Source organism: Schistocerca nitens, unplaced genomic scaffold (assembly GCF_023898315.1).
Source record: "Schistocerca nitens isolate TAMUIC-IGC-003100 unplaced genomic scaffold, iqSchNite1.1 HiC_scaffold_468, whole genome shotgun sequence".
NCBI lineage: Eukaryota > Metazoa > Arthropoda > Insecta > Orthoptera > Acrididae > Schistocerca > Schistocerca nitens.
The window spans coordinates 7,953,785-7,964,638 of record NW_026046001.1 but is presented as its reverse complement, the minus strand read 5'-3'; the positions used below and the strand labels follow the sequence as shown (position 1 = coordinate 7,964,638).

Here is a 10,854-nt window from a genome sequence, read left to right as displayed (position 1 = left end):
ATCCTACCACGCGCGTACGGGATTCAACTTTACATGTTCAACTGCCCAAAAAACATTGAACATGGAGGTACGCTCCTGTAACCGGAGGCTATAGAGTGTTTCTGCGCCGCTGTTTCTGCGCCGCTGTTTCTGCGCAGCTGTTTCTGCGCAGCTGTTCCTGCGCAGCTGTTCCTGCGCAGCTGTTCCTGCGCAGCTGTTCCTGCGCAGCTGTTCCTGTGCAGCTGTTCCTGCGCAGCTGTTCCTGCGCAGCTGTTCCTGCGTAGCTGTTCCTGCGCAGCTGTTCCTGCGCAGCTGTTTCTGCGCAGCTGTTCCTGCGCAGCTGTTCCTGCGCAGCTGTTTCTGCGCAGCTGTTTCTGCGCAGCTGTTTCTGTGCAGCTGTTCCTGCGCAGCTGTTTCTGCGCAGCTGTTTCTGCGCAGCTGTTTCTGCGCAGCTGTTTCTGCGCAGCTGTTTCTGCGCAGCTGTATCTGCGCAGCTGTATCTGCGCAGCTGTTTCTGCGCAGCTGTTTCTGCGCAGCTGTATCTGCGCAGCTGTATCTGCGCAGCTGTTTCTGCGCAGCTGTTTCTGCGCAGCTGTTTCTGCGCAGCTGTTTCTGCGCACTGTTTCTGCGCAGCTGTTTCTGCGCAGCTGTTTCTGCGCAGCTGTTTCTGCGCAGCTGCTTCTGCGCAGCTGTTTCTGCGCAGCTGCTTCTGCGCAGCTGTTTCTGCGCAGCTGTTTCTGCGCAGCTGTTTCTGCGCAGCTGTTTCTGCGCAGCTGTTTCTGCGCAGCCGTTTCTGCGCAGCCGTTTCTGCGCAGCCGTTTCTGCGCAGCCGTTTCTGCGCAGCCGTTTCTGCGCAGCCGTTTCTGCGCAGCCGTTTCTGCGCAGCCGTTTCTGCGCAGCCGTTTCTGCGCAGCCGTTTCTGCGCAGCCGTTTCTGCGCAGCCGTTTCTGCGCATACGTTTCTGCGCAGCCGTTTCTGCGCAGCCGTTTCTCCGCAGCCGTTTCTGCGCAGCCGTTTCTGCGCAGCTGTATCTGCGCAGCTGTATCTGCGCAGCTGTATCTGCGCAGCTGTTTCTGCGCAGCTGTTTCTGCGCAGCTGCTTCTGCGCAGCTGCTTCTGCGCAGCTGCTTCTGCGCAGCTGCTTCTGCGCAGCTGATTCTGCGCAGCTGCTTCTGCGCAGCTGCTTCTGCGCAGCTGTTTCTGCGCAGTCGTTTCTGCGCAGCCGTTTCTGCGCAGCCGTTTCTGCGCAGCCGTTTCTGCGCAGCCGTTTCTGCGCAGCCGTTTCTGCGCAGCCGTTTCTGCGCAGCCGTTTCTGCGCAGCCGTTTCTGCGCAGCCGCTTCTGCGCAGCCGCTTCTGCGCAGCCGCTTCTGCGCAGCCGCTTCTGCGCAGCCGCTTCTGCGCAGCCGCTTCTGCGCAGCCGCTTCTGCGCAGCCGCTTCTGCGCAGCCGCTTCTGCGCAGCCGCTTCTGCGCAGCCGCTTCTGCGCAGCCGCTTCTGCGCAGCCGCTTCTGCGCAGCCGTTCCTGCGAAGCCGTTCCTGCGCAGCCGTTCCTGCGCAGCCGTTCCTGCGCAGCCGTTCCTGCGCAGCCGTTCCTGCGCAGCCGTTCCTGCGCAGCCGTTCCTGCGCAGCCGTATCTGCGCAGCCGTTTCTGCGCAGCCGTTTCTGCGCAGCCGTTTCTGCGCAGCCGTTTCTGCGCAGCCGTTTCTGCGCAGCCGCTTCTGCGCAGCCGCTTCTGCGCAGCCGCTTCTGCGCAGCCGCTTCTGCGCAGCCGCTTCTGCGCAGCCGCTTCTGCGCAGCCGCTTCTGCGCAGCCGTTTCTGCGCAGCCGTTTCTGCGCAGCCGTTTCTGCGCAGCCGTTACTGCGCAGCCGTTTCTGCGCAGCCGCTTCTGCGCAGCCGCTTCTGCGCAGCCGCTACTGCGCAGCCGCTACTGCGCAGCCGCTTCTGCGCAGCCGCTTCTGCGCAGCCGCTTCTGCGCAGCCGCTTCTGCGCAGCCGCTTCTGCGCAGCCGCTTCTGCGCAGCCGCTTCTGCGCAGCCGCTTCTGCGCAGCCGCTTCTGCGCAGCCGCTTCTGCGCAGCCGCTTCTGCGCAGCCGCTTCTGCGCAGCCGCTTCTGCGCAGCCGCTTCTGCGCAGCCGCTTCTGCGCAGCCGCTTATGCGCAGCTGTTCCTGCGCAGCCGTTCCTGCGCAGCCGTTTCTGCGAAGCCGTTTCTGCGCAGCCGCTTCTGCGCAGCTGTTTCTGATTTTCTGATGAGACTTCACTGCAACAGCATGGGTGACGAACTCCGTACGCGCGCGTGGTCTAGAGATCCTACCACGTGCGTACGGGATTTAACTTTACATGTTCAACTGCCCAAAAAACATTGAACATGGAGGTACGCTCCTGTAACCGGAGGCTATAGAGTGTTTCTGCGCCGCTGTTTCTGCGCCGCTGTTTCTGCGCCGCTGTTTCTGCGCAGCTGTTTCTGCAGCTGTTTCTGCGCAGCTGTTTCTGCGCAGCTGTTTCTGCGCAGCTGTTGCTGCGCAGCTGTTCCTGCGCAGCTGTTCCTGCGCAGCTGTTCCTGCGCAGCTGTTTCTGCGCAGCTGTTCCTGCGCAGCTGTTCCTGCGCAGCTGTTCCTGCGCAGCTGTTCCTGCGCAGCTGTTTCTGCGCAGCTGTTTCTGCGCACCTGTTTCTGCGCAGCTGTTCCTGCGCAGCTGTTCCTGCGCAGCTGTTTCTGCGCAGCTGTTTCTGCGCAGCTGTTCCTGCGCAGCTGTTTCTGTGCAGCTGTTTCTGCGCAGCTGTTTCTGCGCAGCTGTTTCTGCGCAGCTGTTTCTGCGCAGCTCTTTCTGCGCAGCTGTATCTGCGCAGCTGTTTCTGCGCAGCTGTATCTGCGCAGCTGTATCTGCGCAGCTGTATCTGCGCAGCTGTTTCTGCGCAGCTGTTTCTGCGCAGCTGTTTCTGCGCCCTGTTTCTGCGCAGCTGTTTCTGCGCAGCTGTTTCTGCGCAGCTGTTTCTGCGCAGCTGCTTCTGCGCAGCTGCTTCTGCGCAGCTGTTTCTGCGCAGCTGTTTCTGCGCAGCTGTTTCTGCGCAGCTGTTTCTGCGCAGCTGTTTCTGCGCAGCTGTTTCTGCGCAGCCGTTTCTGCGCAGCCGTTTCTGCGCAGCCGTTTCTGCGCAGCCGTTTCTGCGCAGCCGTTTCTGCGCAGCCGTTTCTGCGCAGCCGTTTCTGCGCAGCCGTTTCTGCGCAGCCGTTTCTGCGCAGCCGTTTCTGCGCAGCCGTTTCTGCGCAGCCGTTTCTGCGCAGCCGTTTCTGCGCATACGTTTCTGCGCAGCCGTTTCTGCGCAGCCGTTTCTGCGCAGCCGTTTCTGCGCAGCCGTTTCTGCGCAGCCGTTTCTGCGCAGCCGCTTCTGCGCAGCCGCTTCTGCGCAGCCGCTTCTGCGCAGCCGCTTCTGCGCAGCCGTTTCCGCGCAGCCGCTTCCGCGCAGCCGCTTCCGTGCAGCCGCTTCTGCGCAGCCGCTTCTGCGCAGCCGCTTCTGCGCAGCCGCTTCTGCGCAGCCGCTTCTGCGCAGCCGCTTCTGCGCAGCCGCTTCTGCGCAGCTGTTTCTGCGCAGCTGTTTCTGCGCAGCTGCATCTGCGCAGCTGTTTCTGCGCAGCTGCTTCTGCGCAGCTGCTTCTGCGCAGCTGCTGCTGCGCAGCCGTTTCTGCGCAGCCGTTTCTGCGCAGCCGTTTCTGCGCAGCCGTTTCTGCGCAGCCGCTTCTGCGCAGCCGCTTCTGCGCAGCCGCTTCTGCGCAGCCGCTTCTGAGCAGCCGCTTCTGCGCAGCCGCTTCTGCGCAGCCGCTTCTGCGCAGCCGCTTCTGCGCAGCCGCTTCTGCGCAGCCGCTTCTGCGCCGCCGCTTCTGCGCAGCCGCTTCTGCGCAGCCGCTTCTGCGCAGCCGCTTCTGCGCAGCCGCTTCTGCGCAGCCGCTTGTGCGCAGCCGCTTCTGCGCAGCCGCTTCTGCGCAGCCGCTTCTGCGCAGCCGCTTCTGCGCAGCCGTTTCTGCGCAGCCGTATCTGCGCAGCCGTTTCTGCGCAGCCGTTTCTGCGCAGCCGTTTCTGCGCAGCCGTTTCTGCGCAGCCGTTTCTGCGCAGCCGTTTCTGCGCAGCCGCTTCTGCGCAGCCGCTTCTGCGCAGCCGCTTCTGCGCAGCCGCTTCTGCGCAGCCGCTTCTGCGCAGCCGCTTCTGCGCAGCCGCTTCTGCGCAGCCGCTTCTGCGCAGCCGCTTCTGCGCAGCCGCTTCTGCGCAGCCGCTTCTGCGCAGCCGCTTCTGCGCAGCCGCTTCTGCGCAGCCGCTTCTGCGCAGCTGTTTCTGATTTTCTGATGAGACTTCACTGCAACAGCATGGGTGACGAACTCCGTACGCGCGCGTGGTCTAGAGATCCTACCACGCGCGTACGGGATTCAACTTTACATGTTCAACTGCCCAAAAAACATTGAACATGGAGGTACGCTCCTGTAACCGGAGGCTATAGAGTGTTTCTGCGCCGCTGTTTCTGCGCCGCTGTTTCTGCGCAGCTGTTTCTGCGCAGCTGTTTCTGCGCAGCTGTTCCTGCGCAGCTGTTCCTGTGCAGCTGTTCCTGCGCAGCTGTTCCTGCGCAGCTGTTCCTGCGCAGCTGTTCCTGCGCAGCTGTTTCTGCGCAGCTGTTTCTGCGCAGCTGTTTCTGCGCAGCTGTTTCAGCGCAGCTGTATCTGCGCAGCTGTATCTGCGCAGCTGTTTCTGCGCAGCTGTTTCTGCGCAGCTGCTTCTGCGCAGCTGCTTCTGCGCAGCTGCTTCTGCGCAGCTGCTTCTGCGCAGCTGCTTCTGCGCAGCTGTTTCTGCGCAGCTGTTCCTGCGCAGCTGTTTCTGCGCAGCTGTTCCTGCGCAGCTGTTTCTGCGCAGCTGTTCCTGCGCAGCTGTTTCTGCGCAGCTGTTTCTGCGCAGCTTTTTCTGCGCAGCTGTTCCTGCGCAGCTGTTTCTGCGCAGCTGTTTCTGCGCAGCTGTTCCTGCGCAGCTGTTTCTGCGAAGCTGTTTCTGCGCAGCTGTTTCTGCGCAGCTGTTTCTGCGCAGCTGTTTCTGCGCAGCTGTTCCTGCGCAGCTGTTTCTGCGCAGCTGTTCCTGCGCAGCTGTTCCTGCGCAGCTGTTCCTGCGCAGCTGTTCCTGCGCAGCTGTTTCTGCGCAGCTGTTTCTGCGCAGCTGTTCCTGCGCAGCTGTTTCTGCGCAGCTGTTTCTGCGCAGCTGTTCCTGCGCAGCTGTTTCTGCGCAGCTGTTTCTGCGCAGCTGTTCCTGCGCAGCTGTTCCTGCGCAGCTGTTCCTGCGCAGCTGTTCCTGCGCAGCTGTTCCTGCGCAGCTGTTCCTGCGCTGCTGTTCCTGCGCAGCTGTTTCTGCGCAGCTGTTCCTGCGCAGCTGTTTCTGCGCAGCTGTTCCTGCGCAGCTGTTTCTGCGCAGCTGTTCCTGCGCAGCTGTTCCTGCGCAGCTGTTCCTGCGCAGCTGTTCCTGCGCAGCTGTACCTGCGCAGCTGTTCCTGCGCAGCTGTTCCTGCGCAGCTGTTCCTGCGCAGCTGTTCCTGCGCAGCTGTTCCTGCGCAGCTGTTTCTGCGCAGCTGTTCCTGCGCAGCTGTTCCTGCGCAGCTGTACCTGCGCAGCTGTTCCTGCGCAGCTGTTCCTGCGCAGCTGTTCCTGCGCAGCTGTTCCTGCGCAGCTGTTCCTGCGCAGCTGTTCCTGCGCAGCTGTTCCTGCGCAGCTGTTCCTGCGCAGCTGTTCCTGCGCAGCTGTTTCTGCGCAGCTGTTTCTGCGCAGCTGTATCTGCGCAGCTGTATCTGCGCAGCTGTTTCTGCGCAGCTGTTTCTGCGCAGCTGCTTCTGCGCAGCTGCTTCTGCGCAGCTGCTTCTGCGCAGCTGCTTCTGCGCAGCTGCTTCTGCGCAGCTGCTTCTGCGCAGCTGCTTCTGCGCAGCTGTTTCTGCGCAGCTGTTTCTGCGCAGCCGTTTCTGCGCAGCCTTTTCTGCGCAGCCGTTTCTGCGCAGCCGTTTCTGCGCAGCCGTTTCTGCGCAGCCGTTTCTGCGCAGCCGTTTCTGCGCAGCCGTTTCTGCGCAGCCGTTTCTGCGCAGCCGTTCCAGCGCAGCCGTTTCTGCGAAGCCGTTTCTGCGCAGCTGTTTCTGCGCAGCTGTTTCTGCGCAGCTGTTTCTGCGCAGCTGTTCCTGCGCAGCTGTTCCTGCGCAGCTGTTCCTGCGCAGCTGTTCCTGCGCAGCTGTTCCTGCGCACCTGTTCCTGCGCACCTGTTCCTGCGCACCTGTTCCTGCGCAGCTGTTCCTGCGCAGCTGTTCCCGCGCAGCTGTTCCCGCGCAGCTGTTCCCGCGCACCTGTTCTCGCGCAGCTGTTCTCGCGCAGCCGTTTCCGCGCAGCCGTTTCCGCGCAGCCGTTTCCGCGCAGCCGCTTCCGCGCAGCCGCTTCCGCGCAGCCGTTTCTGCGCAGCCGTTTCTGCGCAGCCGTTTCTGCGCAGCCGTTTCTGCGCAGCCGTTTCTGCGCAGCCGTTTCTGCGCAGCCGTTTCTGCGCAGCCGTTCCTGCGCTGCTGTTCCTGCGCAGCTGTTTCTGCGAAGCTGTTTCTGCGCAGCTGTTTCTGCGCAGCTGTTTCTGCGCAGCTGTTTCTGCGCAGCTGTTTCTGCGCAGCTGTTCCTGCGCAGCTGTTCCTGCGCAGCTGTTTCTGCGCAGCTGTTCCTGCGCAGCTGTTCCTGCGCAGCTGTTCCTGCGCAGCTGTTCCTGCGCAGCTGTTCCTGCGCACCTGTTTTTGCGCACCTGTTTTTGCGCACCTGTTCCTGCGCAGCTGTTCCTGCGCAGCTGTTCCTGCGCAGCTGTTCCCGCGCACCTGTTCCCGCGCACCTGTTCTCGCGCAGCTGTTCTCGCGCAGCCGTTTCCGCGCAGCCGTTTCCGCGCAGCCGTTTCCGCGCAGCCGCTTCCGCGCAGCCGCTTCTGCGCAGCCGTCTCCGCGCAGCTGTTTCTGATTTTCTGATGAGACTTCACTGCAACAGCATGGGTGACGAACTCCGTACGCGCGCGTGGTCTAGAGATCCTACCACGCGCGTACGGGATTCAACTTTACATGTTCAACTGCCCAAAAAACATTGAACATGGAGGTACGCTCCTGTAACCAGAGGCTATAGAGTGTTTCTGCGCCGCTGTTTCTGCGCCGCTGTATCTGCGCCGCTGTTTCTGCGCAGCTGTTTCTGCGCAGCTGTTTCTGCGCAGCTGTTTCTGCGCAGCTGTTTCTGCGCAGCTGTTTCTGCGCAGCTGTTTCTGCGCAGCTGTTTCTGCGCAGCTGTCTCTGCGCAGCTGTTTCTGCGCAGCTGTCTCTGCGCAGCTGTTTCTGCGCAGCTGTTTCTGCGCAGCTGTTTCTGCGCAGCTGTTTCTGCGCAGCTGTTTCTGCGCAGCTGTTTCTGCGCAGCTGTTTCTGCGTAGCTGTTCCTGCGCAGCTGTTTCTGCGCAGCTGTTTCTGCACAGCTGTTTCTGCGCAGCTGTTCCTGCGCAGCTGTTCCTGCGCAGCTGTTTCTGCGCAGCTGTTTCTGCGCAGCTGTTTCTGCGCAGCTGTTCCTGCGCAGCTGTTCCTGCGCAGCTGTTTCTGCGCAGCTGTTTCTGCGCAGCTGTTCCTGCGCAGCTGTTTCTGCGCCGCTGTTTCTGCGCCGCTGTTTCTGCGCAGCTGTTTCTGCGCAGCTGTTTCTGCGCAGCTGTTTCTTCGCATCTGTTTCTGCGCAGCTGTTTCTGCGCAGCTGTTTCTGCGCAGCTGTTTCTGCGCAGCTGTTTCTGCGCAGCTGTTTCTGCGCAGCTGTTTCTGCGCTGCTGTTTCTGCGCAGCTGTTTCTGCGCAGCTGTATCTGCGCAGCTGTCTCTGCGCAGCTGTCTCTGCGCAGCTGTTTCTGCGGAGCTGTTTCTGCGCAGCTGTTTCTGCGCAGCTGTTTCTGCGCAGCTGTTTCTGCGCAGCTGTTTCTGCGCAGCTGTTTCTGCGCAGCTGTTTCTGCGCAGCTGTTCCTGCGCACCTGTTCCTGCGCAGCTGTTCCTGCGCAGCTGTTCCTGCGCAGCTGTTCCTGCGCAGCTGTTCCTGCGCACCTGCTCCTGCGCACCTGTTCCTGCGCAGCTGTTCCTGCGCACCTGTTCCTCCGCACCTGTTCCTGCGCACCTGTTCCTGCGCACCTGTTCCTGCGCAGCTGTTCCTGCGCAGCTGTTCCTGCGCAGCTGCTCCTGCGCAGCTGTTTCTGCGCAGCTGTTTCTGCGCAGCTGTTTCTGCGCAGCTGTTTCTGCGCAGCTGTTTCTGCGCAGCTGTTTCTGCGCAGCTGTTTCTGCGCAGCTGTTTCTGCGCAGCTGTTTCTGCGCAGCTGTTTCTGCGCAGCTGTTTCTGCGCAGCTGTTCCTGCGCAGCTGTTTCTGCGCAGCTGTTTCTGCGCAGCTGTTTCTGCGCAGCTGTTCCTGCGCAGCTGTTCCTGCGCAGCTGTTTCTGCGCAGCTGTTTCTGCGCAGCTGTTTCTGCGAAGCTGTTTCTGCGCAGCTGTTTCTGCGCAGCTGTTTCTGCGCAGCTGTTCCAGCGCAGCTGTTTCTGCGCAGTTGTTTCTGCGCAGTTGTTCCTGCGCAGCTGCTCCTGCGCAGCTGTACCTGCGCAGCTGTTCTTGCGCAGCTGTTCCTGCGCAGCTGTTCCTGCGCAGCTGTTTCTGCGCAGCTGTTTCTGCGCAGCTGTACCTGCGCAGCTGTTCCTGCGCAGCTGTTCCTGCGCAGCTGTTCCTGCGCAGCTGTTCCTGCGCAGCTGTTCCTGCGCAACTGTTCCTGCGCAGCTGTTCCTGCGCAGCTGTTCCTGCGCAGCTGTTCCTGCGCAGCTGTTTCTGCGCAGCTGTTCCTGCGCAGCTGTTCCTGCGCAGCTGTTCCTGCGCAGCTGTTTCTGCGCAGCCGTTTCTGCGCAGCCGCTTCTGCGCAGCCGCTTCTGCGCAGCCGCTTCTGCGCTGCCGCTTCTGCGCAGCCGCTTCTGCGCAGCCGCTTCTGCGCAGCCGCTTCTGCGCAGCCGCTTCTGCGCAGCCGCTTCTGCGCAGCCGCTTCTGCGCAGCCGCTTGTGCGCAGCCGCTTCTGCGCAGCCGCTTCTGCGCAGCCGCTTCTGCGCAGCCGCTTCTGCGCAGCCGTTTCTGCGCAGCCGTTTCTGCGCAGCCGTTTCTGCGCAGCCGTTTCTGCGCAGCCGTTTCTGCGCAGCTGTATCTGCGCAGCTGTCTCTGCGCAGCTGTCTCTGCGCAGCTGTTTCTGCGGAGCTGTTTCTGCGCAGCTGTTTCTGCGCAGCTGTTTCTGCGCAGCTGTTTCTGCACAGCTGTTTCTGCGCAGCTGTTTCTGCGCAGCTGTTTCTGCGCAGCTGTTTCTGCGCAGCTGTTCCTGCGCACCTGTTCCTGCGCAGCTGTTCCTGCGCAGCTGTTCCTGCGCAGCTGTTCCTGCGCAGCTGTTCCTGCGCACCTGCTCCTGCGCACCTGTTCCTGCGCAGCTGTTCCTGCGCACCTGTTCCTCCGCACCTGTTCCTGCGCACCTGTTCCTGCGCACCTGTTCCTGCGCAGCTGTTCCTGCGCAGCTGTTCCTGCGCAGCTGCTCCTGCGCAGCTGTTTCTGCGCAGCTGTTTCTGCGCAGCTGTTTCTGCGCAGCTGTTTCTGCGCAGCTGTTTCTGCGCAGCTGTTTCTGCGCAGCTGTTTCTGCGCAGCTGTTTCTGCGCAGCTGTTTCTGCGCAGCTGTTTCTGCGCAGCTGTTTCTGCGCAGCTGTTCCTGCGCAGCTGTTTCTGCGCAGCTGTTTCTGCGCAGCTGTTTCTGCGCAGCTGTTCCTGCGCAGCTGTTCCTGCGCAGCTGTTTCTGCGCAGCTGTTTCTGCGCAGCTGTTTCTGCGAAGCTGTTTCTGCGCAGCTGTTTCTGCGCAGCTGTTTCTGCGCAGCTGTTCCAGCGCAGCTGTTTCTGCGCAGTTGTTTCTGCGCAGTTGTTCCTGCGCAGCTGCTCCTGCGCAGCTGTACCTGCGCAGCTGTTCTTGCGCAGCTGTTCCTGCGCAGCTGTTCCTGCGCAGCTGTTTCTGCGCAGCTGTTTCTGCGCAGCTGTACCTGCGCAGCTGTTCCTGCGCAGCTGTTCCTGCGCAGCTGTTCCTGCGCAGCTGTTCCTGCGCAGCTGTTCCTGCGCAACTGTTCCTGCGCAGCTGTTCCTGCGCAGCTGTTCCTGCGCAGCTGTTCCTGCGCAGCTGTTTCTGCGCAGCTGTTCCTGCGCAGCTGTTCCTGCGCAGCTGTTCCTGCGCAGCTGTTTCTGCGCAGCTGTTTCTGCGCAGCCGTTTCTGCGCAGCCGCTTCTGCGCAGCCGCTTCTGCGCAGCCGCTTCTGCGCTGCCGCTTCTGCGCAGCCGCTTCTGCGCAGCCGCTTCTGCGCAGCCGCTTCTGCGCAGCCGCTTCTGCGCAGCCGCTTCTGCGCAGCCGCTTCTGCGCAGCCGCTTGTGCGCAGCCGCTTCTGCGCAGCCGCTTCTGCGCAGCCGCTTCTGCGCAGCCGCTTCTGCGCAGCCGTTTCTGCGCAGCCGTTTCTGCGCAGCCGTTTCTGCGCAGCCGTTTCTGCGCAGCCGTTTCTGCGCAGCCGTTTCTGCGCAGCCGCTTCTGCGCAGCCGCTTCTGCGCAGCCGCTTCTGCGCAGCCGCTTCTGCGCAGCCGCTTCTGCGCAGCCGCTTCTGCGCAGCCGCTTGTGCGCAGCCGCTTGTGCGCAGCCGCTTCTGCGCAGCCGCTTCTGCGCAGCCGCTTCTGCGCAGCCGCTTCTGCGCAGCTGTTCCTGCGCAGCCGCTTCTGCGCAGCTGTTTCTGATTTTCTGATGAGACTCCACTGCAACAGCATGGGTGACGAACTCCGTACGCGCGCGTGGTCTAGAG

The 10,854-nt window shown here is 62.4% G+C and overlaps 1 protein-coding gene across 1 annotated transcript; it reads right to left on the bottom strand.

Annotated features, from left to right (window-relative positions):
* Positions 1 to 88: 88 nt before the first annotated feature.
* LOC126232335 (trichohyalin-like) lies at positions 89 to 10,819 on the bottom strand. Its single transcript, XM_049942613.1, has 5 exons — positions 7,064 to 10,819; positions 4,476 to 6,955; positions 2,355 to 4,371; positions 1,894 to 2,172; positions 89 to 1,780 (listed from the first exon to the last, which is right to left on the bottom strand). Exons 1-5 carry the CDS (start codon positions 10,817 to 10,819, stop codon positions 89 to 91), a joined length of 10,224 nt encoding a protein of 3,407 aa, XP_049798570.1.
* Positions 10,820 to 10,854: the final 35 nt, after the last annotated feature.